General features: G+C 37.9%; 1 protein-coding gene across 5 annotated transcripts in view; it reads left to right on the forward strand.

The window, feature by feature from the left end:
• The window catches only part of LOC108778255 (tyrosine-protein phosphatase Lar-like), a 334,530-nt gene that overhangs the window by 33,851 nt on the left and 274,209 nt on the right, over window positions 1–26,470 (forward strand). For 2 of the 5 annotated variants that reach the window (XM_018545381.1, XM_018545386.1), the window contains exons 1-2: window positions 17,984–18,192; window positions 23,953–24,083. In XM_018545381.1, the coding sequence (XP_018400883.1) occupies window positions 24,020–24,083 (64 nt within the window). In that variant the 5' untranslated portion in view covers window positions 17,984–18,192; window positions 23,953–24,019. The other 3 variants (XM_018545385.1, XM_018545384.1, XM_018545382.1) reach the window with 3 other exon arrangements.

Genomic DNA, 26,470 nt, shown 5'->3' on the forward strand with positions numbered 1-26,470 from the left:
GGACATGTCGTGAGATTTTTCGATATTATAATACTTGATTGCGAGCGAGACAAAGAGAATTTATATAGAATTTTGATTAATATTAATATAATAGCTCGATACTTAAATAAATAATTTATTAATTTAATGTAAAAAAAATTAACGCTTTGTTGCGTTATTATTGAGTTGATAAAAGAATAAATGGAAGGAGGGGGAGGATTATGGGTGAAGCAGGCATATAGATCGATTTAGTGTGAAATTTATTCTCCGTGTTGGGTCGCCAATTAGTATCAGGCAAAGACTGTTGAGCAGATTCTGGCATCGGTTAGGTTCGTTGACAATTTGTCCATTGTATCGTTCTGCGGTGTACGACGATTGGAAGCCTGCGTGTTAGTCGCGTTTACACGCGAAATTCCGGATACGACTATCTCGTCGGAACACAAAAGCGCGATGTTGCCAACAGAATTGTATCTGGATAGCTTTAAAGAGGGAGGACGATCGTCGATGCAGAACATTGCGAGTAGATAGCTCAATGAATTTCTGTTTCTAATTTCGCAGGTCTATTTTGATTATAATTATGAAAGTTAACAGTGTCGTTTCCATTTATGAAAGTAGAAACGAAGACAAGCTGAAAGATTCTTTCTCCCATTAAATGTGTATATTTATAATGATATTTACATGCGTATTCATTAAATATAATTGTTCCTAAAATATTCTGTATATATTTTTCCATGATAATACATGCCGTTGCTTAGTAATGAATAGTGAACTTTAATCTTGCGCACTTTTGTTTGTACATTAATGCCAATAATGATGTGTTCAGCTTTCAATGATTATAAATAATTTTGATAAAAATACAGCTGATGTGACAGCGTCGTTACAGAAAACTTTCTCCGGACCACGCGATAAAATTTAGTAGTTCTATTTCATTTAATCGGAAAATTGAGAATGAATAGTCGAGATTTAAAAACCGTTAATTTAGAGAAAATTTGAAATATTTTTTAATTTTATTTATAGACAAATAAATTCGCCTGCAAAAATGGAATACAAATTGGAATAAAAATTCTTTCATTCATATATAATTTTTAAATTATAACAAATTTAATTTAATGTTCGTGCCTGTTTTAAAATAGTATTTACGTTTGTAAAAAAATTCAATTACTTGTTTTGAAGAAATTATTTATTATGTTATAGAAATATCTTTCGCAGTATCTTTTAATTGAAAGCCTTTATAAATTGATATACAATATCGTCGTTTTTGTCTCTGAAAAGATCACGTTTCCGTTTACGGATGGAAATTAGGTAATTCTTTCTTCAAAGCTCTGCTTTTATCTTAATTAAACGTCATTACGCGAGCATAACTAGCAAACCACCCGCGAGTGTCACATTGCTTTTTTTCTCCTCTGAAGTCATATTACTGTTTCGTTGGTCTCGGTGAAGAGAGGTTGCACTAGAAACTTCGTGTATACTGCGTGGCAGTAGCCGTTGCTGCTTCAGTAACTGCATAGCGTTGCGTTCCTTTTGCCGTAAAATTAGTTACGTGACGCTCGTTTACGTATGTTAATCGCGTAGCGCATTACTGGACATCCAACGGTTGTAATTTTGACTAAATTATAGGACGAATTTTTCAGGTGGAAAAAATATTATTTTCATTGTAATAAATAGTTCAAGTTATCTCGCACTATCGCTCGATCAATTATTTCATTTCGATAGCTACTCACAGGATTGCATTTCATGACAGAGACAATTTCGGAGTGACTTCTCTTTGAAGAACCATTTTAATTTTACAAAGAATCGCCAGCGCGCACAACGTTGTCTCGCGGGGGAAATTGCTCCAGAATCTGGAATTGAAATTTACATCGTCATGAATCATTGCCGTGGAAAATGTATGATTCACTGGGCGCGATAATATACCACCATCGTATTAGACACGAAAGGCATACCTCAAAAGGTTTTCGCGTAACGCGCGGTACTATACGGACTTCCTAAAATACAAGCAGGATTGGGTAAGTTAATGTTTTTTTTTTTTTTTTTTAACTGAATAAAGTTAAAGTTAATGGCTTTACAAAATTAATAAAGTTAAGTTAAAAGTTGAAGGAATAAAAAATTAACTTAACGTAAGTTAAGTCAATATTGAATTAACTCAAGTTGGAAAAAAAGTTAATTTCGAAAAAAATTATTTTTTAGATCAAAATTTCGTAATTTTTCTTAAGCCATAAGAAATTGATCAATTAAATTCGAATACGAGAAGAATATTTGACTGTAATTAGTCAATTTCTTATGACTTAAGGCTTAAAACACTTAGATCCGGACTAAGGTTTATAACATAAGGCATAACCGCATAAGCCAATTAGAGGACTGTATTAGTATCTTAAGAAACTACTTAAGATGGTCTTAAAATATGAACAGAATATACGCTCTTAGGACGGAATCCATAGACGTTACTCAAGATTCGAGATGGTATTAAACTAGTGCATGAACCAATTAGAGAGCCGTATTAGCATCTTAAGACATTCCTTGAGATTTAGACTATGTTCGGACTATGGATTCCGACCTTAGTCTTATTATTTTTCTAAGATATTTAAAAGACAAAAAAATTTTTTAACTTAAAAAAATAGTTACAAAGTGAACGTTTAAAAGTAACTTAGTTAAGTTAAAATTTAATGCATTTAAAATTAACTAAGTTAAGTTAAAAAAGTTATTAACTTTTTAACTTTTTTTTTTAACTTTTAACGTTTTAACTAGTTACTATACCCAACCCTGAGTATAAGTATAATACTCGTAGACATTTATCAGCGACTTTGCAATCGCTGACCTTTCGTAAATTTAGTCCTCGATTATACGACGGAGGCTTATCCCACTGTGAACAGTATTATCCTATCTCCTTTTTTTTTTTTTAATATAATATTTACACCCGCAAGAAACCCGCTGTAAATAACGCACGGTTGAGTTATGTCCGCGTCCGATGAAAACCACTTTGCAGAGCGGCAATTTGTCATATCAGTCCGACTACCGCGTAGCAGAAAGCAATTGCCTTGCAAAGAAATTAGAGATCGAAGTTGATAACTCCTTTCTCTCGTCCATCTGCAGTAGTCTTTCCTTCCTTGTAGTCTCTCTTGCTGACTGGATGTAAGAAGCTCGCTTCTCTTTCGCTTTAACGACTGTTTTCTGACTCCCGACGATCCAACTTTCGGCATCACTTTCCGCTGTCCGTCGCAGAGCGTTCCCCTTACTCTTTCGCCGACAGTTGACCGAAATACCCTTTTCTTAATGATTTATGGACGTGAACAACGCATGTTGATGTTGAATGGAAACAAATGTAAGCAGAGGAGCAGCACACAACGACGGTGTTTTCTCTCTACTAAAGTTTTTACACGAAACTTTGTAAGAATTTATATTATTTATCTCTAGTCGCAAGTTTCTTAATTGTTAACGTTTTAAAAAGTATTTTGAAAGTTAAGACATTTTAACAAATATTATATAAATACAAAGGCTATAACAGCTTGGATCTTAGTTGCTTATATATAATTTCGAGTGAATTTATATACTAATACGTGAACTAATATTTATATACTAATATCTGAAACTAATAATTCTTCTCGACCGGGAGTCGAACCCGGATCGTTGGCTTTACGCGCAAGTATCATAGACAATAAGAAGAATTATTAGTTTCAGATTTTAACATAGTTTAATATTGATAGAAGATGCCGAAAGAGCATCAAGTAATTATTAATTTGTTTTAATTCGTGAAAATACCGCGGTAGTTTATTAGAGTTGCGTTTCAAGACCGACAATCGTTCGACGCGCTGCAGTTTAGAAAGACTACACATATTAATATATAAATTCACGCGAAATTATATATAAGATCCAAGCTAGACTGTTATAGGCTTTGTATTCGTATTAGTTATTACATTAAATGGTCTTTAATTGAGTATTGTAAATATCATATAAATTGAAGGGTTAAAGAGTCAAACAATATATCTCTTTAAAAGAAACATCTTTTTTAATTGTTATTTAAGAAAGATATGTTTAATTTTTATTTAAAATGTATGTGACAAGATTATGAGTATATGTTATATTTAAATAGACTTGATTAAGCTCTTGTTTTATAAAAATACCTTTCGCTAAAAACATTTCCTCTCTTTCGTTGGTATAGTCTAATATAAGAAATTCTTCGTAGAAGTACGCTGTAGGATAAAAGGAACATCATAATTTAATTACTTACAGCTATAGTTACAGTATTACACGAGAGACAAAGCTTAGCAAGTTTTTTATATCTCTCAATTTTCTTCTTAAAATGTCAATTGAATATTGTTTCTTAAAAATGTCTCTCTTCCAAAGGAAGAAAAAGGAGATGAAAAAGAGGAAGAAGAAAAAGATTGATATATCTCAACTCGAGTTTGCTTTTAACAAGCAAATTAATTTTCAATTTTTTTAAAATAAATTAATATTGTCTGACTTACAAAAAAATGGAATATAAATTGGTTGGATTCTAATTTAAGCATGCATTTAGGTATATATAATTGATTACATCGTCGAATTTATGCAATTACAAGGATCTGAGATATTTTAAATTCACCGGACTCTCCCCTATATATATATATTTACCGCCGTCCATCACATGTTTATACGATCGTATCGACGTATATCGCCGATTATGCTAACAGGAGGCTGCTCGCGGCGCATCGAGCACGCTTTCGCGCTTTATCTTCCATTAATCATCTCGTCTCTCCGTTGCGGAACGTACTCGCCCGATATTGCTGTCAGAATTAAATTCGATGGGGCTCTAAGTGCTAACCGTTTGAACGAAGCGTACCGTGAGATTAGTGTAGAATAGTATCGAAATATATAACGCTCGTCATTGGATTTTCGTTTGCTGGAGAAAACGTGATCTGCGTTTTTGGTAAATCGTGAATGAACATCATATAATATATATATACATATGTGTGTATAATACATATACACGTGCCAACGTATGATGCAAGGTACGGTCGATTCAACGTTACTGCGGTCTCGCGCACGAGGCGGCGCAATTCTGCGGTGCGTCCATTGCGATATATATCGGATATCCGGCCGCTAACGTTCGATAGATTTGCAGGCGCGCTGCGGCACTGTAAAGTGTCCATCGCTAATTAAACGTCACCGCGCCGCCTGCCTCTGCCGATGCGTACATATTTGTCGATGCGCTTACACGATACGCTTTTTTCCATTGGCAATCCAGATGCTACTATTCATTTGCATTGTTTTCGATTATACGATAATGAGCGCGCGCGAATGACCGTCGCGCGTGAGCTTATTTATATGTAATTTGTGCATTGAATTCGCGTGGACAAATTGCTTTCACTGAACGGGACGGTACGTGTGTTTGTCGAATTTCCACTTTGTAAACTGCGAATGGAAAAGTGTCGAGTTACTGGAATCGGTGAGCAATCGATGATCCTGTTTTCCTCGAAGGGACAAGTTTTAACGTTTTCGATATTGATTACGATTAGAGTTTACGATCTTTTTATGGATACTGAGCTCTTATAATGCACGTATACAGTACAATTAGTCCCCCTGTTTGCTTTAAGCACTCCCTCATGGTATGCATATGTGAGCGAAGGGAAAGCTATAGACGGAGGGGAACATGGGCGAGCGGCGACTTCTCCCCTAAATCAATGAACGGGACATTATTTCGGGGGGGGATGAGAAAGCGGTCGCCGTCTAGTCGAAGTGCAGAGAAAAGGGAAGCAATGCAGGGGGAGAGAAAAGCAGACGCTTATGCCGAAATCTAAAGCGATTGGTGCAATAAGCGAAACAATAGTGCTTACGAACACGCTAACTTCGCACACCCTACAACTTCCTCTCTCTCTCCCTCTCTCTCTCTCTCTCTCTCTCTTGCTCCGTTCGCTTGGCCCCGGCATCCTTATCTCCACCGGTACTGGAGTTATTTAAACTCCCGTATCTCCGCCAGTCCACCCCCTTTTGCAATTCTGCCCGTCTCCTTCCGCCCTCCCGGTGTGTTCCGAGTCGTTTCTGTGAACGAGGAAGCGGCGGTTAGAACACGACACTCGTTAGTTTAAAACGGTGGGTTCCAATCTCTCTCTCGTCCGGGCGATGGCTAATGATTATGGTTGACCGCGCTAAGTCGCGACTGTAATGTTGCTTGTTGAGAGAAAGCGAGATAGGTATTGTTTGGAAAAATCCACATTTAGCTCGAGACGACATCCTCGTCTTGACGAATGTAAACTTTGGATAATAAATTTTTAATCCGTTTGTCGTTAATATTTTGCTGCGTGTATCGAAAAATAAAAAAATGCCGCTTCAACTTTTATTACATTTTGTCATGGAGCTTTTATGAGTATCTACTATATAGATACTCATAGCGCTAATTTTATTTCTTATCTATTCACTTGTTTATTTTTTTCTAAATCTTCGTAATAATTTGATGTGTATAATTTCTAATTGTTCTCAAATCATTCAGTGGTTTTTAATTTACATTTTAATTAATCACGTTTAGTTGCATGTATAATATAAATTTTTATCATCATATCTTAAAATTGGCGTGTCACGCTTTTTTGAAGCCTCTTTTCGTTGAGGCTGTTGAAATTCTCTGATTTTGATGTGGTTTCGTATTCGAGGATTTTCGGGGTCGATTATTTCGAATCTGCAGTACTCAAAAATTGAAAATTCGAAATAGTGGATCCAATATGGCGGACGTAAAATTAACGTAAATCCTAAAAATTGTTCGATTTTGGTGAAATTAGGTGGTTACGAATCCGTTCTCAAAAATTGAAAGTTCGAAATAGTTGATCCAATATGGCGGACGGACAAGTAACGGAAATCATAAAGATTGTTCGATTTTTGTGAAATTAGGTTTATTGGTGATTTAGGGGGCGTTCGTTACGAATCCGTACTTAAAAATTGAAAGATCGAAATAGCTGATCTAATATGGCGGAAGGAAATGTTACGGAAATCCTTAAAATTCTTCGATTTTGGTGAAATTTGGTATATTGGTGATTTAGGGGGCGATTGTTACGAATCTTTAGTCGAAAATTGAAAGTTCGAAATAGTTGATCCAATATGGCGGACGGAAATGTTACTGAAATCCTTAAGATTCTTCGATTTTGTTGAAATTTGGTTACAGGTGGTTTTTGGGGACGTTTGTTACGAATCCGTATTTAAAAATTGAAAGTTCAAAATGGCGTTTTGATTCAGTCTTCTAAAATCTGTTTTCGTTAATCTGGCGGATGGAATATAAGGGGGATTTTGGTTTTAGTGTTTTTGAAGTAGAATTTAAATTAGCAAAATCCACACTGTGGATCGAATCCTTCGACGTAAACGATGAGCAAAATATCGGATTTTGGATATTCTTAGAGCAAATAATTCTTGAAACATTTTGAGACCAAAATGATCCCGGCAATTGATTGCTTTAATGTACTTTACTCTTGTACGCGACCCAGCACAGCCACACTGTGGGTCGAATTTTTCGACGTAAACGATGAGCAAAATATCGGATTCTGGATATTCTTAGAGCAAATAATTCTAGAAACATTTTGAGACCAAAATGGTCCCGGCAATTGATTGCTTTAATGTACTTTACTCTTGTACGAGACCCAGCACAGCCATATTGCGGGTCGAATTTCTCTACGTAAACGATGAGCAAAAATTTCGGATTGTGAACATTCTTAGAGCAAATAATTCTAGAAACATTTTGAGATCAAAATCATCCCGTCAATTAATTGCTTTAATATACTTTACTCTTGTACGCGAACCAGCACAACTACACTGTGGGTCGAATTTTTCGACATAAACGTTGAATAAAAAAATAAGCTAAATATTGTTTATGAAAATGGTAGAATTAATGTGGCGATCGAAAACAATAATGAAATTCTAAAGGTTTTCAAATTTCAGGGAAATTTTGTATTAGTAGGAATTAGAGGAGTTGTTGATTTCAAAACAAGTTTCAAAGAAACATAATTCATATTTAAAAAGAGTATAATGGACCATCGCGCGCGTAGCGCGCGCAAGGAATGTGCTAGTGTTTATAAAGTATAATTATTTTATATTTAGCTTCATTAGACTATTAATACTGAAATTAAAAGTGTAAAATGTATACTTATTTTTACATGTAAATATAACACTCTATTAAACGGATTATCAAATAAGTTCAGTTAAATCGTGTGAATTTTTATTACAGATTTAGTTTTTAGACAATAAGTGTTTTATACGCATAAAGAAATATTAATTATCTGTAAATATATAGTATAAAAAAAATGTTGGTATAAAATCTCAATTATTGAGAATTCAGACTATTCGGAGACGGATTATCGCGTTTGTTAATCGTGCCGCATTCTACCGTATCGTTGGCATCCCGATGTACGTGTATAATACGCCGGTTTACGACGTGTTTATTAGAGTGGCTTGTGGAGCGCAGTTCGCGCGCACTGCAATACCAGCTCGTCCTGCATAAGCTGACAATTGCCGTAGCGGCAGGTGACAACCGGTCATCGCACAGTCCCATCGGCCTACGAGAACCGCGTACTGTCGCGCTCCGTCCCGCGCACATCCAACATCGTCCTTCCGAAAGCGGGTATATATGACGAAATTTATGGCGTTATCCGTCACACGCAACGCGTGGTCGGCTCGCTAATTTTCAATCCAATTCTCGAATTACAGCGTGCTCTCTCTCGTCATCGGAGATCATTCGGTCATCGAAGAAATTTTGTCCGAAACCACGAGGTTATACGTAGATTATATTCGCGATGATATAGAAGCAGAAATGTTTGAAGGTGATTCTGTATTACTAACGACACGGAGATCTTACATTTCCGATGTTTGCCTTCCATTTAAAGAAAATTTCCCGAGCGTACGAGTGTTTCGCTAGAGCGAGCAATGCGTCGACGACGAAATTCACGTGTTAACGAGAGGCGCCCATGCGAGCGTTTACTGGGATGGTGGTTGCTCCTTTGATAATTTTCGAGAATTCTTAACAACGCGGAGAGAGAGAGAGAGAGAGAGACGTGTCGTTTCGCAAAATTCACAGCGAAGCGACCCGCGGTAACGCTACCCGGTGACGATAAAGTCGCATTAAGCTATCGATTTTTCCGACGAACCGCGCGACGACGACCAATGGCGCGCACACTTTCCGCAGTTTAACGGAAATCGAAGGTGAAGGATAATGGAAGGGAAGCAACTAGTCGTCGTCCACGAATTGCACCGCGCGCTCTTGCGGGCTTCCTCCGTTTAATGGCGGGGCTTCCACGCTTCTCTCTCCGTGAGAAATTGAAATCCACGATGCTCGATCTTGGGGGTCGGGAGGACGGCGCGGCGATTCGCGTTACTGCACCCATCCTACGTAATTCCGGGCGCTTCTTCTTTCACTTAAACCGATCTCGGTCGGGGGGGGGGGGCGTTCATTAGAATGTACGATGAAGCCGAACAGTAGAACGGAAGAATTGCGCGCAATTACCGAGAATCTTACGGAGCTATTTCTCACGGAATAGAATGAGAAAAGCGATAAAACGTATCGAGAAGATATATATATCTCGATTTATATATTCCTTTTTTTTTTTTTTTTTTTTTTACAAAGGTTTACCGACATTTTCTCTACGCTGAACTGCGTTCCCTCGTTGCCGCAATATTTCTATTAGTTCACTTGTAAATTTTTTGCACGCTGGATTTCAATGCGAATCTAAAATTTTACACTAAATTAAAACAAAAAGGAAAAAAACAGCTTACAGTCAATTAAAAAAATATCCCGTAATTCGAAGTGAGAATTACTGGGAGGTATACCGCTCATGCAATAGAATATTTCAAAACTGTGTATACGTATATACGAAATTTTTTGAATGGATAGAGACCATGTTACACGAGAGAAAAACAATTTGCACGGTATATTTTTAAATGTTTTGTTATGTTCTGGGAAACAACACTTTTTTTTTCCCAGTGTATCGCTACTAGTCTTATTTAATTTGATTGCAAAAAAACTGAGAAAAATAATTTTGTTAATTGACTTTTAAATGCATTTTTATCCCGGCAAATTAACAGAAAAGCTGAACGTTATTGGGGTAGTAACAAAAAAATTAACTTTTATAACTCCGCGCCTGGTGTTTCTACGTATAGACCAAGCGTAATGGTTTATGCTTCTCATTTTGATTGGATCGGATTTCACTGCGAGCGATCCTCGAGGGTATATATTTGTTGGAAATTACGCGCGGACGCCCGTTCCTTTCGTATACACGCGGTCGACGTTAAGTCTGCTAGAAATAAATGCAAATGAAGCCGTTGTTGGCGGTCTTGTTACCCGTTATAAAGGGTCGGAGGAGAGTGTTCACTGTTCACGGAAATGGCAAATCTGTGCACTTCTTGGCACCGTGTGCGGCACTTCTGCCTTCGTTCCCGCTTTCATCCGCTGTGCGGCACAAGCGTGCGTACAACGTGCACTGGATTAGCGAGCAAAATGCTGGATCGTATACCGAGAGGAACACGGCGCCGCGTACTTCATCCCGGCTTTCGTGCCGGGTAACGCAATTAAATTACGTGGGACCATTAACCATTTACGATAGTGCGAAGAAAGCGATTTCGCGGCTGAATGGACTTGTGAACGCGTCTTCGGAATTCGTTTCGGCATCCAGTGTTTCGCAAGCGAACCACACTGTCTCTTGGTACTGAAATTGACGGTCGACCGCGCGAGCGCGAAGCTTACAAAATAAGTTCGTTCGATCCAAGTTCCAACTCTCAGCTTGTAAAGTTTCTCAGCGGCTTTGCCGTAAACGGTACAGCGTTTCCGCCATTATCGCGTGTGTGTTATCTGACTACACGGCGCGGCGCGGTGCGGCGGATGATCCGGCGTTAAACATCCGCCGCGCCGCGCCGCGCCGCGCTTTTGTCGAAACTTGGGGAATTATATACGTGGGACACCGAAATTGACATATAGATTTGAGAATGGCATCTCGTCAGGACAACGGTGTCCAGATTGCCTTTCTCGTATATCGAACATTACAACTCGATAACCTGAATGTACGCGCGGTTGCGTTAGTCCGTATCCTATTGGATGGGGAGGTAGAGGTACTATATAGCTGCGCCGAACGCAGTTTCCCTGTTCAGAAGCTGAGCTGTACGGCGTGCAATGTCCGATCCAATCTGTGTGTGTGGGTGCGTGTATGGGCTACGGCTAACGGACGCCGACCAGGTCTAACCATCCTAGTGTACGTAGTATCGCCATTCCCTTCGATCTACATGCACGCATCGACAGTGCAAAGCCCAATGTAACTAGCACGCGTGTGGATACAGCCGACCGAGAACGCTGTGTTCAGCGGCACGGGATGGTCGGTCCGGAAGCCTCGCCAAAGGCGACAAGGGATGTCCGCTGCCCAAATTGCCACCCCTGCTTACACAAGCTACTATACTTTTTCGACCCTGAAGCGTAGAATGCGGAGAATTTATTCCCTAGAGTGATCGTTTTACGCTTGTACGTTGTAATATCTCTTTTAAAATTTCTTTTATTATAAAAAATAATACAAAATAATTTATAAGGCTTAGGTGAATAAATCAATACAGGAAATAATGATCGCCATTAAGAGCCGACATAAGTGATACTTTAATCTTGAACGAGTAACATCTTACATAGAATTTATACACATTTTTCATTTTATTGAGCAGTTTAATGAAGCTTCACAATAATTATATACATTATTGTTATTAACTCAATCAATTCTTGACAGTCATTTGAATTAGCATTTAGATGAACAAGAATTGATTGATAATTTGAAACGACATCTTCATGTATTGCGATTAGTATTTTAATATTTTTATCTATATTGATAAGGACCCGAATATATAGGGTTGAAACGTTTATTGAATTTTATTACATTAAATTCAATTCACATACTTCTAACTTATGTCGGCTCTTAATGGCGATTATTATTTCCTGTATTCTTTTATTATACCTATCTCAATTATTATTAAAGTACAATAAACGAAAAACAAAAGTAGAGCATTCAACCACTCGCAAGATAATGATAGCGAATATGTCGTATAATTTAATCAAATCATTCGTTACATGATAAACCAAACGTTTCGGCCTTCAATATGGCCATCATCAGTGGCTGTACAATTCAAAAATTATAGAAATATATAATTAAAACTATTAAGTACATTTGTCGTTGTCGTGAATTAAAACGATTGTTCGTGCTGTTCGTTGTCGATTACATTATTACATACAATTTGAATTATAATATGAAGATTCATTCTTGCTTATTGTATTAATAAGACATTATTTTAGACTAGCAAAAGTGTTAATCTTGTTGTGTTGTGACTAATTAATATGTGATTATTGAAGCAAATTAATCGATTTCCTTTTATACGTTCTTCATGGATGAACGAAATATAATTTCCAGACTATATCTCTTTATGATGATTATGTATCGCGATGATTATGTTTCTTACAAATACAATCAACTTATAATACACTGTAAAAAATAAAATGTTAATTTTAACTCAAAGACGTTGAGTGGATTTTCTGAGACATGCAAAGATGTTAAAATTAACATTTTATTTTTATCTATATCGATGTAACTACATATTTCTCACATATTATACAGTCTCTAAAAATGAAGAACGTAATAATATTAGAATGGTAGAATATTTTCAAATTGAATAGAGCTGTTTGTGTTCTCATACTCAGAACGCTCATACTTGTAACGATATGTAGTTCACGTTACGTACATATATGTAGAATTTTAGAATAACAACGCGCGGCATTTATCGATAAAAGCATATTTTGAACACGGACCCATATCTTTTGTGACGTCTTCCTTTGAAAGTAATCGCACAGTCAGTTTTGTATTTAGTCGAGACGATTTGAATCGAACAAAATGGTTATGGATATAGTGTGACTGCTGGTGCTGTGTATCGGATAGAATGTTTGATTAGTTTCACTCGCCGGGCAAATGTCAAAGCTGCAAAATTCTCTCAAATGGTGTTTGGTAAATCGATCTCGCGAATACTACGAACGAAGGATTTTTAACAATGTAGTTGCGATTTGCGCTCGGGCGTTCGTTTTCGGTATCGTTGAATCATGTTGTCGAAACTCCGATTTATTGTCCATGAATTTTCCGTTGGTGATTCAAGAAATGCGAGATTTATGGTCACAACCTGAAAATGGCCACACACTAGTGAATAAAGTTGTGCAGCAGTATGCAATAAATTGCATTAATCAGTTGCATTGTTTGGAAAAACAAATGTTTGAGAAATTCATCATTTCTAGCTTAATTGAATTCGCGCGTGTCGTCTTAATTTTGTACAAGTTCAACCAAGTTCAAGGCGAAATTGAATCGTTCGAGTTTAAAGTTTCGTTAATGTCACATTTTACGTTATAAAATATATAAACTTTTCTCACATTATGCGGATAATATGTTACAGACACCGCGGTATTATATTTAGCTCGCTAAACTCATATCGGCCCCAGTCACGAGATTAATTATATTGTAAACCGAGCCAACTGCAGTTCGCGAACTCGCAGACTCGTTTCCGTATTTGATATGATTCCGAAGTAATACGAATCCGGGCACCGGGTGAAGCCTCGTTGTTGAATCTAGGGTAGCAATGGGAATAGTTCGTAACATTATAAGCTTTTGTTGGATGGCGTGAACTGTGAGCTAAACGCTTCTAACTCTTGTTACTAGTAACTAGTAATTAAGCGAGGCGCTGCTGTATGAAACGACCCCACCTACCTGCTTCTGTCCCTCGCACCTTTCTACGCTCCTGAAGGTTGCGGTGCGAAACATCCCTATCTATATGCGCTTCATCCATGATGTAAATCAGTGAAAATAACATATAGGGTAAACCCGGTATATACGCCGCGTCAGCAAATACGCCGCAGAAGTCAGAAAAAATAGGTGAAAATAACATATAGTAATTTACAATACGTTTCACATAACCTCTAATTTCAATATTAAAGTTATAAGTAATTTAATCAAGACATATTATAATTTATAATACGTTTCACATAACCTCTAATTTCAATATTAAAGTTATAAGTAATTTAATCAAGACATATTAACGTTTTTTATATTTCCACAATTTTTTAAAGCGATATTTGATAACCACTGATTGTATTATTACTGTTTCTATGGTGTCAGATCATTAAAAGTATTCAGTGTTCTTAGACGAGTCATTATTTTCGTGTTTAAAAACATATATGGAAAGAACATATTATTTCAATTAAATAATTTTTATTTCCTCCGAGCAGGTCTCATTCGAAAGATGTAAACTAAATTTTAATTGAGGTTCGTTTTCTCATGGGTACACTGCATGCTTACTTTTTCACGCAATTATATAGGTACGCTTTTCATGCAATTCTATAATATGTTACGAACATTGGGTATATAATATTTACCGAAACATCTGAGTAATATTCCGGTCATGGTGGAAATTTAATATGTAGAAATTTATTAATACGATACTTATTAAATAATATACATCAATTATCTAAGCTATTAAAATTGTCGATACAATACAGAGATAGAGGGAAAAAAACCTGCACTTTCTAATAAACATTAAATGTTTGTAAATTCGAAATTAATTTTTTCTTTGACAAAAGTTAATTTTATGGTACATCGTTACTCTTTTAAAAAATTATTTTAATTATTTGAAATTAACCAAAGTGTAATTTTTTTTTATAAAATTCATATAGGAGTACCGAATTATATTGTAATACCGAAGCTATCGGTTTTTGAAATATTGAAATACATTCTTCTTAATTTCTAGTATGTTTTTTTGCTACATGTAATTTCTAATTAATTTTGTTTGTATTGATTGTGTAATCTAATTGAATAAGATTGTGTATAATTAAATTTAACACAAATTAATTTGCTCATTTTATTTGTCAAAAATAATTTTGATTATTTAGTATAATTTTTTCACATAATTTAATTATATATTTTTATGCAATTATACATTTGAATAATTTAATATCGAGCGATAGAACATATGAAACGTAATAAACGTAAATAAATAAGTGTAATCTAATATAAATATATATTCAAATGTGATAATACGTCTTTCACATGCGAAATGTAAATTGTAATATAATCCTTGAGGTGTAACGTTTACTGGCGCCGGTATTAATAACGCCTTAATTGGAAATTAGACTATGATATAAGCGTTCGACCTTCCTTTCCTCGAGCATGGGTCGCGCCATATATGGCGAAGTTAATTCCTTTAATTAATAATACAGCTTAGAACGTAAAGACTGCAAAGCGACTAGGAAACGTCGAGTTGCTTTTATTCGGCTACGTAAAATTAAAACTGCAAAATTATGTATTATATAATATACATATAAATAATGCGCAAGTTCTTATTTTTTGCTTTTATAAGATATTTTAAATTGTTTCTAAATTTAAGCCTCTATAATGATTATTTCACGTTACAGTGACCTGGATATTATACGATATCGCTATCATATAAGAAATGTATTGATATATGGAAAAACGGATTTGAGGAATTTTTCATTGATAATGTTCCGTTGATGAGGATCAGCGTACGTTGATACGTTTCTCTTTCTAGGATAAAACATATTTCGCAATAATCCAGGAACAAAATAACGCCACCGCGCGGATTGAAAAAGTTAGGATTTTTACCTTTCGTACTGTATCCAATTTGGAGTGATGTAGAGCCATCTATTACGTGGCCTCTGCGAATCACGTGACGTTTCGCAAATGCATGCAAGTCTTGGAAAACACGCAGCTTAGAACACGAGCCTTATTCTGTCATAAGAATGATTTAGGCCATATTGATTAAGAAATTACGTGAACCTATTCCTCTCGTGCCTCTAGATTGCCTATATTCGTCACTTTTAAGACTTCAGTACTGCATGTAACGTATTTTAATATAAATTAATATAAAATTTATAACATATAAAAAGCAGGATAAAAGGCGTAGGTTTAACACGGAGCTTCGTAACACAGCTTTTAGATTCTTTTGAATCTTTTTTATATTTAAGAGGGAAATATAAATCTTACGAAGTATCGTTTGAGGGATGTCTAAACAGAAATAATCAGAGAGATTCAATTCCGTGCGTCCTATTTCTACCGGAGCATTTGTAGCGTCGATCGATCGCCTGCGAGAGAGTCATATCGGGTTACCTTTTTAATTTAATTATGACGATATTTCGAGTATTTCTCATATGTACTTTGCCTTTATTTCTTTTGTCGCATCGTTTCAAATGTTTTTACGCGGATGGAAAGTCCTTGCAATTAATATAATTAAATTTAGCACAAATAAATTTGCTCATTTTATCTGTTAAAAATAATTTTGATAATTTAGTATATAATTTTCATATATAATTTAATTATATATTTTTTCATGCAATTATACATTTGAAGAATTTAACATCGACCGATAGAACGTACGAGGGATACATCGCAGGGGTACCGCGTGTGAGATCAACGAGGAATGTTTTTCCGTCGGTACGTCTACCGAATCAGTAACGAATGTTTCCCCCCCCCCTCCCAAAAAAAATCCAGGACCGCTCTGAAAAGTTCGTTTTCGACAGCAGCGTTATTTTCAAAAATTTCGTGCGATCTCGCGTGGCGTGTACGACGGTGCCCTCTCGACGACGACAAGGTGGTACGGGCGAAAGCGGAGCGCACACACCGTGCCGTGTGGGCGGCGGGCACGAGAAGGGGTTGAATGGGTGGCGGGTCTCCCGGTGCCGCTCGCTTCACGGCGGATGGTTCGCCGGACGCCCGTCGTCGGGGCGCTGCAGCCCGTCAGGACGTCAGTTCTCCATCGTATCGCGCGAGGGTCGGACCTGAATCTCCACCGGCGCGCGCGCGCGCGCACACGTATATACACAGACACACACACATATATATATATATATACACACACATCCGTACGTACGTACGTGCATACGTACGTACGCACGCATACGCACGGCACGGCACGGCACGCACGCACGCGCGCGCACCTCTGCGTGCGGACGCTCTCTATCTCGCGCGGATTCCAGAGTGAACGCGGAGTAGTCGCGCGCGACTATGAGTGAATCGCGCTCGTCTCGGCTAATTACTACTCATCGATGATCATTGATGCACGCGGGCGCGATTAAACGCGACGGTCGAGGGTTCGCGCCAAGTTCGCGCGAGTGTCAGCCGCCAGAACGCTGGCGGCTGCCCGAGAGTGAATATAGCAGTGACATATTCGAGGGGCGACTCGACTGATCGGTCACGCGGCAAGGGTCAAGTGTCGCGCGAGAGATATCGACGAGCGCGTTTTGGAATTGTCAGGAAGGAGCGCGGGACAGTACCCACCAGGAGATAGTAAAGACAGAATCGCAGAGACAGTAGTATAGACAGTTGTCGCACGCGGCGAGTAGACGGTTCGTAACGCGAAGGAAGCGGCTAAGTAGTCGCGCGGCAGACTGCACCGCCACGGGGATTCAGTGGTAGCGGCTCGCGGTGGTCAGGCCGGCTGACAGAGAGGGCTTTGGCGGATCAGCTGACAGACACGATTCACGCGTCGTGATACGAACTGGGGACATTACTGGCGGATGAACGGAGTATCTATGTTACGTACGTCCGCGATAACAGCTAGCGATCATGCGAGCGCGCTTAATCTACGCACGTACGTATACGCGTAACCGTCGCGTCTCGCCACCGAGGATTCAATTAAGCCTGCCGCGAGGAAGGTCAAGTGCCGCTATGCGGGCACTGCGAGCGACGGGCTAAGGGGGCGCCTGAGTTTTAATTAAAACTCGCCCATGGGATTCCCATTATCGTGCGCGTCTCGTGTTCGGGATTAATTAGCTGCGTCGGGAACAAGAACGCGGCAGCTACAGAGCGACTGTATAGATAAAAAGGGCAGGAGTAGTCGCCGCTGTAGGTCGTATATATGTTGTGCTCGTAACATTTGTGTGCGACAGTTTTGTGCGACGCATCAGGAGGCTTCCTCGTCGAGCGCCCGTCGTCATGAACGAGCTTCCTCTCTGGTCGCGTTGCGGCTGGCTCGGTTAGTGATCGTGACGACTTTAACGACGGCACACTCTCATTTTTCCAAATGCACCGCCGCGAGTGACAGAGTTGTGCGAGATCGCGATAGGAGTTAAAGATCATCATTTGGAAGCTAGAGACGGGTAGAGAAAGTAGAAAGTAGGGGGAGGCGCCCTATACTTTTTGACGCGCTTCTGCCAACGATGTCGAAGTAGAAACGATTCTTGGTGATTGGCGATAGGTAAGCGCGAAATAATAACTCGTGATTTTCGTAAAGGGTGAATTCTTTGGTACATAAATAATATTCGCATACTACGAGTTTCCTTTCGTCAAAGTGTGGATGACGTGCGTGATGACTTTTGTCTTAAACGTTGTCAAGTTGAATAAAAATATAAGTGTAGGCAAATTCCGATATATTTTATTCATGCTGCCCCGGCTTTTTAAACTAATTTCACATAACATAGTTGAGCCTAATGTAATATTTATGTACTGTAATTATTGTATTAATACTCTACATTATCTCGCGTTCTGCTATTTGTTTAGTGCATTTAATTAGTTGCAAATTACAATAACGCAATAATGCATCAATTGCTCTATTAAATATTTTACTACACGGTACTCGGATATATTGTCGAACTTTCCTTTGTTTTTCGTGGCATTGTAACGTCAAAAGCTGCAATGTGATATTTAGTTGTCAGCTCGCGCGGAGTATGTACCTTAGACTCATCAAATATTGGTTGCAGTTAATTACATCGATCGAACGCGCGGTCATAATTCTATTAACTTCAAGTAAGTAATTTCGATTTATTCGCGTGAAATGAAGTACCATTCCGTAATGTACACACAAAATATACGTATATGTCAATATAGAATTGTAAACGCGTGATGTCTCTTACAAAAAAATGCAAAATTATTTCCCGTCCAAACGTATATAGATTGAGTTTGAATCGTAAAAATGTAATTCGAAATAAATGTGAAATATTTATACGAATTACGGTGCGATTAACAATAATCGTGAAAATATTGTATTCCTTGCGCGAATGTTGTTAAACATAAAAATGTATCGAATTTCAAAAAAGTGTTTCGTGTACGTTTCGATCATTCTTGGAAAATAGTCCGAGTTTTTGTGGTTAACAATTTCTGGGGCAATATATGGTATATTACACCGCACGAGTTTACATTGTTGAGTGTTTGGGGTAGGGGGGGGGGGGGGGGAGTGGCGTTTTGCGTTTTGTGAAGTTACGTGAGAAGTTGCGTGAATCTTCGTATCGCGGTAGCGTTATCTTAACGCGTTTTTGCTGCGCCTGGAAAGGTGCGGAGCGGCACCTAAGACAAAAGGGCAGAGATAACCGCAAATTGGTGCGCCCGTTATCTCTAGTCGCTGCGTTAATTATCTCCATTTTATAAGCATCCGCAGACGCTCGTAAGATAGCGAGCAATGAGGTACCCGGGCGTATCCGAGTACCTCATTTACGTAGCGCGGAGTGGTGAGTTGTTTCGGGGAGTATGTTGGCTTTGCATGAATAAACACCCAGCCATTTCGTTTCAGCGGCGAGTCCCGCCGAAATTACACCGCGGACATTACTAGGGAATGATTCGAATTGAAACGCACGTAACGAGCATTTCTATTTTCGCGCGATTTTCGCGAAACGACTGTTCTTCTCTGCGGCCGGATCTTCCCGTTATACGATCGCATATATTTTACTCCGCGTCGTCTTGGTCTTTACACACTCTATATCCAGCCCATCAACGGACATCAGATAATCCCAGCAAAATACGCTTCCGCCTAATATACATTCGTATACACTCGTGAGTGAACGTTATGTTATTCAATCATACATTTACGATATATATTCTCGACCGTGCTTCCCTTCAGGTCTTATTAACAGCACTTACACGCATTTACACGGAATTATAACCGGTTGCTCGTCAGTGTGTCACGAGATCGGTATCCTGAGCTTTCGCGTATATCCCGCGATCTCGCCGCGCTGTTCACGAATGATCGATCAACATCTCGTGCAAGCCAAAGTGATTCCGCCACCGCGTCGTTATTGCTCATAGCGCGGGGATGATGTTAATGGTGGTGGGTGCCGGTTACGTGTGGCCAATAATGTTTCCCGCGCGTCCGCATACCACAGGCCAGAGTGAAAAATGTGTTTGAGCTGTGTAAATAAACGTTAAAGGGCCTGTCGGATGGGTCCCACATACGAAAGCGAACGCGAAGCCGGATCTCGTCCCGACGAGATACGAGCTGTCACGCTCCGAAAAGCGCTTGAAAAATAACGCTTCGTTACCGATGCGTTACTCGCACCACCTGCGAGTATCGCAACCGTCGTTTATCGCGCGCCTTTTTTTGATCCGTTGAACGTAGGGTTGTTGGGGGGGGGGGGGGGGGGGGGAATCTAATTTTTTGTTTGAAATTAGACGGAGATATGAGATTTCTATCGCGATGAAATTCGCAAAATTATTACGCGTACCTAATATACGTAATAATCCTCTGTTGTTCGATGCCATCGCGTCGTTGTGTATCGTATATGCGCGGCTGGCTTACGTTTTCGAGAGATTACCTCGTTGGAAACGATCAGTTGGCTGGAATTTAAAATTAATTATCTTTCGCACGAAAGATAATATACATCAAAAGAATATTTATCTTCAATAACATTATGTGTATCGCTATTCCACTCAGTGATTCAAATAATATATATTTATACACTTTACAATTAATTGTTCATTAAAAAGTACGCTGAGATATCATTTATTACTGATGCGAAAAATTGTGTTTTGCACGAGGATGATGCTCTCTGCCTTTTTTTAATTTTTTTTTATTTCTTTCACCGCGCGCGTCAATGATTTTTTATTTCCCTCTAAAATAATTTTACTTCATTCTGAAAACGTGCACGATATAGTTTCTCACGTTGTAATTAATGTTCTCATCCTCGTCTTTCTTGTGAATTTTCTTGTACGCTGGAAATTTTCTTTAAAACGCCCATTATCTTTATCTCGAGCTCAGCAAGTAGGTTTCGTTTCTGCAGCGTGGACGTTGCAGATGATATAAATAAAAAGATCTTATCGTATGACTGTGCATAAACGAGAGCTCCACAGTGTTCCGGTTTGCTACGGTTGGTCGTACAGGTGCATCGCATACATTCGCGAAAGTGCGTTCAGTCTTTTATCTTGAAAAATGTACCGGATGCAATTTCATATTTTATGAGTGTTGCGCGCGCTCGCGTTTTGCCCTCAAATGGAGCAACAGTTGCCCTTCCCCGTTGTTGTTTCTATGATCGTAACTTAATCAAGAATGTTGATAATTCCACGTTTCTTTGCTGAAATTTGTTGAAACGTACAGCAGACTGTGCTTTTCAATATCGTTTATTTTCTGTTTCTGTATTATCATGAAAATCTTGCACACTGAATAACGAGAATATTTTTAATACACTATGAGTGGAATACATTATGAGAGAAGGAAAACGCACAGCAAAGAGTCGGATAATAACTTTTTAAAATACATTATATTGATTAACGCACATTTTATGACAACCCTTCTAATATATTACACATGTATACGTTTTTATCTTCTCAATACATAAAGAATATATTGTAATATGCCACCTCGTCTCGTAGGATTGCGAAAATAAAATATATGCGACGTGGGATCGTAACTTTATTACGAACTGGAGCCACTGCGAAAAATTCATTTTGTATTATTCATATATTAGTTATGCACGCGGCGCGGAGTTACGTCGAAATTCTGTGCGAAACGTATGGCTTGTGGCATCTTACGAAACCGTATAGCAAAGCGGAATTTCAGGTTTTCGAAGCACACAGTGTATGACGATATAAAGTCCGCGTGCGCACAACCGGTGCATAAAGTAAAAGCGGACTGAGATGAAAGGAGCCGAGAACCAGCGGGAAACGTGCGTCTGAAGGGTTGCCTGGTCCATGTGGATGCTGCGAGAGCAGCGGTCGGTATGGATAGAGCAAGCGTTGCCTATTTCGCTTTCACTGCTCTCTCTCTCTCTCCTTTAGTATTAAAAGGAAGAAAATGGAAGAAAGGAGAATCATTTATTTGGCGTTCTAGGATTGTATCCGTTCAAGCGGTAGATAAAAGATACAGAGAGCCTCTTTTAACATGAAATTTTCGTCGCATTACTCCCATTATTTTGCTTGTTCCGAAAATTATAAGTGGTGTAACTTAAATTCAATCTTTACACTCTACGAACATCCAAAATGTTTAATTATACGAAGAAAAAATCCAGATAAAATAAGGAAATATTCGACAATTTAGTTTTTCCGTGAAGAACAATTTACTTTAAATTAATTAAATGGTACATCTGCAAATTTTCTGATACTTTAATTTAGTTGTACCGTAAATAACAAGCTTCCCTGATGAAGCTAGCTCGAGTTTCAGGTCGTAACATTTTCAGTAGATTACACGAAATATATTTACGAAAATAAACAGGAGAGGAAGAAAGCGGAACGATTACGTTTTGACATGAAGATATAGCGCGTGATTTGTATAAATGGAGTATGTCATGGTTGAAAGCGACTCGAGGGAGGCACGACGAGCTATTTCGCTAACGGTTATACCCAGTTATAAGGATAGGAGGACGTCGCGCCTTCCGCGGATCCGTCCGAGGACCGACGCTATCTCGACGTGACGAATGAGCAGCTTCCCGGGACCATCTCGCGGAGCAGAGAGCGCGGACGCTCGAGAAAATCATCCGCGTGCTCCAGGAAATTCTCGAATAAAATTTCTAGTAGATTGTACGCGACTATACAGGGTGTTTTCAAAGGTTTCCCCAGCGTACTTTTTTCTTCTATTTCAAAGCTATTTAAAGTGAATTTTCCATAAATGTAAAAATGATACTTTATTCTGAATTTATATATAGATAATGTAAATTTTTCTTCGGCGAAATATTCAATAAAAAAAAATGAATAACAAACTTACGTTTGAAGAGAAACGAGAAAAACTATATAAATAAATCTAAATTGCTGTTGCAATTAAATGTATACTTATTTTAGAGAAAATTATAAGACAGCAGTTTGAATTTCACTCGAAGAAGATTGATTCTACGTTGTCAAAAAATTCGGTTTGATCTCCCTTTTATTAGTTATGTAATATACTATTATTAATTATAACTCTATTACAGAACTATGTTCGCTCTTTGGTTGTACGAATATAACTTGTTAGGAATAAGGAATAACATAAACATAAAATAAGATCATATTAGAGTGATAATATTGTTAGTGGTATAAATAATTATATAAGATTTTTTTTGCGTAAAAGATTCACAACAACAAAAGATAATGACATATAAGAGAAAAGTCAATAATTCTAGTCAGAGTAATGTAGCAAATAATAAATGAATATTTGTTTTTATTCCTTGATATATTTTATTTATCACGTAACGGTGGATGAAGAGAATTCAGAAAAAAATAATATTTTATTCAAATTCTTAAACAAATTCTCTCGTTATCTAGAAACAGAATATATTTCAAGAAATACATCTCAAAGATGTTTCTATAGGAAAAAATATGGAATTATTTTCAAGTTATGCATCTTAAATATCAGATAATGAGCAAAATAAAGACCTGTATGATTCAAAGAATCTTATCTGGTTGCTGTAATGTACTCACACGAAGGAAAATGAAAAGCGGAGGTTGCAGTTTATTGTGTGATTATTTATTGTCATAATATTTTCATAGACGCGCACTTGATCGAGTAATTATCGTTGCGCGCAGCACCTGCTGCTGTCGGTAACAGGATGCATGATAACGGGAGTGCACGGGATTACGCGTAACAAATTGCGACGCTAACACAATCGTTTCCTCGGCTTTCCTCACCAGGCAGTGCTCTGGCAACGCCGGCGTTGGCGTGCAGCACTTAGCCGAGCGTTTACGAAAGCGTCGCCTTTGTAAGATAAACGCGCGACCGAACTTGTAATATCTTGTGACATCGCGCACACGCGCGGTTTAACGTAATGCGTCTTCCTTGTTTCAGCTTGTTCTAACGCACGGAAGGCGCGTATTATGTGAGGAGGAAACCGCGACGCGAGAGGGAAACGAAGATGTCCACCGTCAGTGTTGTCGCATGGTTGCTTGGCGCCGTCGCTTTGGCTGCGATTAATAACGGTGAGTCTTTCTATCTCAAGTACACGGATAATGGAGGTGGACAATCAATCACAAAAAACATTTATAAACAATTAATGTTCGTATTGGAAGAAAAAATTACTCTGCGTGAGTAATGTATCATTATGCGTTGCAAAATACGTGTACTCTCAAATTGAGATATTTGTTGAAATAAGTATAGCTTACGAATGTGTAGTTTTGGCTCTTTTGACATCTTTTGAGTGAAAATTTTGTTAGTCATCGTTACCCAATCATATCTCGATTACATTTCACCATTGTAATTATCGAGTGTAGCGGAAAATAGATACAAATGTATATTTAATTCGTCATTTATCGAATTCTGTAATCTTTTGTATTTATTTAATTTTGCACATTGCTTATTTCGATGGATGCAATCGAGAGTTGAATTCGCCATACAGGACAAATTAATGTTTTCGAAAAGTTTTGTTAATTTCCGCGCGAGTGGATCAAATCTATCGAAAAATGAAAATAAATAGTACTTCATAATCTTCCGTTGTTACACTTTGATGAGAAACATTTTACAGAAAAATCGTTCAACAAATTTTCAACGTTAAAAATAACGTGACTATATTTAAAGAATTATTCGAGGATAACAGTATTTAAATTAATAACGTATAATATAAAGCACATATATAGTTTTATTGTTCGCCCAACAATATCCAGAATACGAAGGACAAACGTATTTATGTTCGCCGTGCTTTAAAATATACAAAATGACCAGTTTTATAGTCGTTACAATTTATCCGTTTGCTTTTGGTTTTGCGCCCCTTTGTATTTTTTTTTATTACGAGCCGCACGGAACACGAAATAACTCACAGATATGGTCGAAATATATACGGTTGAATTATGGCGATGGCGCGTTTGATGGATTCGTGTAACGCGTTGTTTGTATTACGAGTAGTGTCTAAATGAAATATGTATATCTGTGGTATTTTTGAATGCATGGCACACTAGCTTTTAAGAATATTCAATAAATATTATCGTGAAAAAAAAAATAATATGAAAAATTTGTATCAGATGAATTGTAGGAATTGGTATACATATAAACAGTTAAGTGTGTCTCTATTTTTCCGAGATGCAACTTCTATTCTAATATTACATCAAAAATATTGAAGGTACGATTGAGATGCAGCTCATATAAATTTAGAATCGTTTATGACGAAGCCAAAACACGGCAGCCAGGAACAAATAGAGTTCTGGGGGGCCTCACAGATTCAAAATTAATAAATTTTATTTAAAAAATCGTTGCAAGCAATAACATATTTCAGGTGACGCAAAATAGGTTAATAAATGTCTGAAAGCGGATGGCTTTTATTAATAATAATAAAATTAAATAATTCTATATTAACTATTTAGCAGCTAGACTGTATTACGCAAAGAGTCGTAGCGACTTGAAAAAAATCACAAACGTTCTCCAGGACGAGTGCAAGACGAAGACACGACGATCTGCCCGAGGACGGTCCTTATTGTTTATTTGAAAAATGATTAACAATTTTACGGTCATTATTGTTATTGTTACTTAAAATGATAATTAAGTTTTTAAATAAAAAATAAGGGCCGTCATACAGTCTGGCTACTGAATAGTTAATATATGATTGTTATTATATTTAATTTTGTTATTATTAATAAAAACCATCAGCTTTCAAATTATTATAAATTTTATATTTTTAACCTACTTTGTGTCACCTGAAATATGTCACTTGCTTGGAATGATTTTTTTAATGCAATTTATTAATCTTTGGGACCCCAGGAACTCTATTCGTTCTGGCTGCCGTGTTTTGGCTGCTAATTGTAAATTCGGCTGCCAGCTTCAGCTTCGTTTATTTATGACACTGTCAACATAGACATATAAATACTGGTAACCTTGTTTAATCCAATTTTCTTTCTGTATCCAGATTATACAAGTAGAACGGTTCTACCCAGAAACGTATTTCTAGATCAGACATATTTAATATTCTTGGCGCCTTATCGCGTGTGCTTCTCTTTATAGAAAATTATTCGCAGATATTGTGATCGTGTCACGTAAGTTTTACATTTCAGCGGTATAATAATACCGACCGCGCGTTTTGATGTAAATAATAAGTATAAAAAAAATTTGTCGCGGGTGCATGAAATTCGCAAGTTAAATTGACCGATTCGCGCGAAAGCCTTAGAACCTGTCTCTCTGTTGATTGTTGTTGCACTGGTATGACGGCGGTCTTGTTTATCGGGTCGACGTGGAATGATATTTTTGTTTCGTGAGAAGAAACGGATCGACCTTCTGTCCGATTCACCCACGCGAATCATCCGTTTCGAGGGGAAATTCGTGCGGTGGCATACAAAATTCGAGGTTCGTCGAGGTTCGATTGTCGACAAGGTACGGCACAATG

Source organism: Cyphomyrmex costatus, unplaced genomic scaffold, assembly GCF_001594065.2.
Source record: "Cyphomyrmex costatus isolate MS0001 unplaced genomic scaffold, Ccosl1.0 scaffold499, whole genome shotgun sequence".
Classification (NCBI taxonomy): Eukaryota; Metazoa; Arthropoda; class Insecta; order Hymenoptera; family Formicidae; genus Cyphomyrmex; species Cyphomyrmex costatus.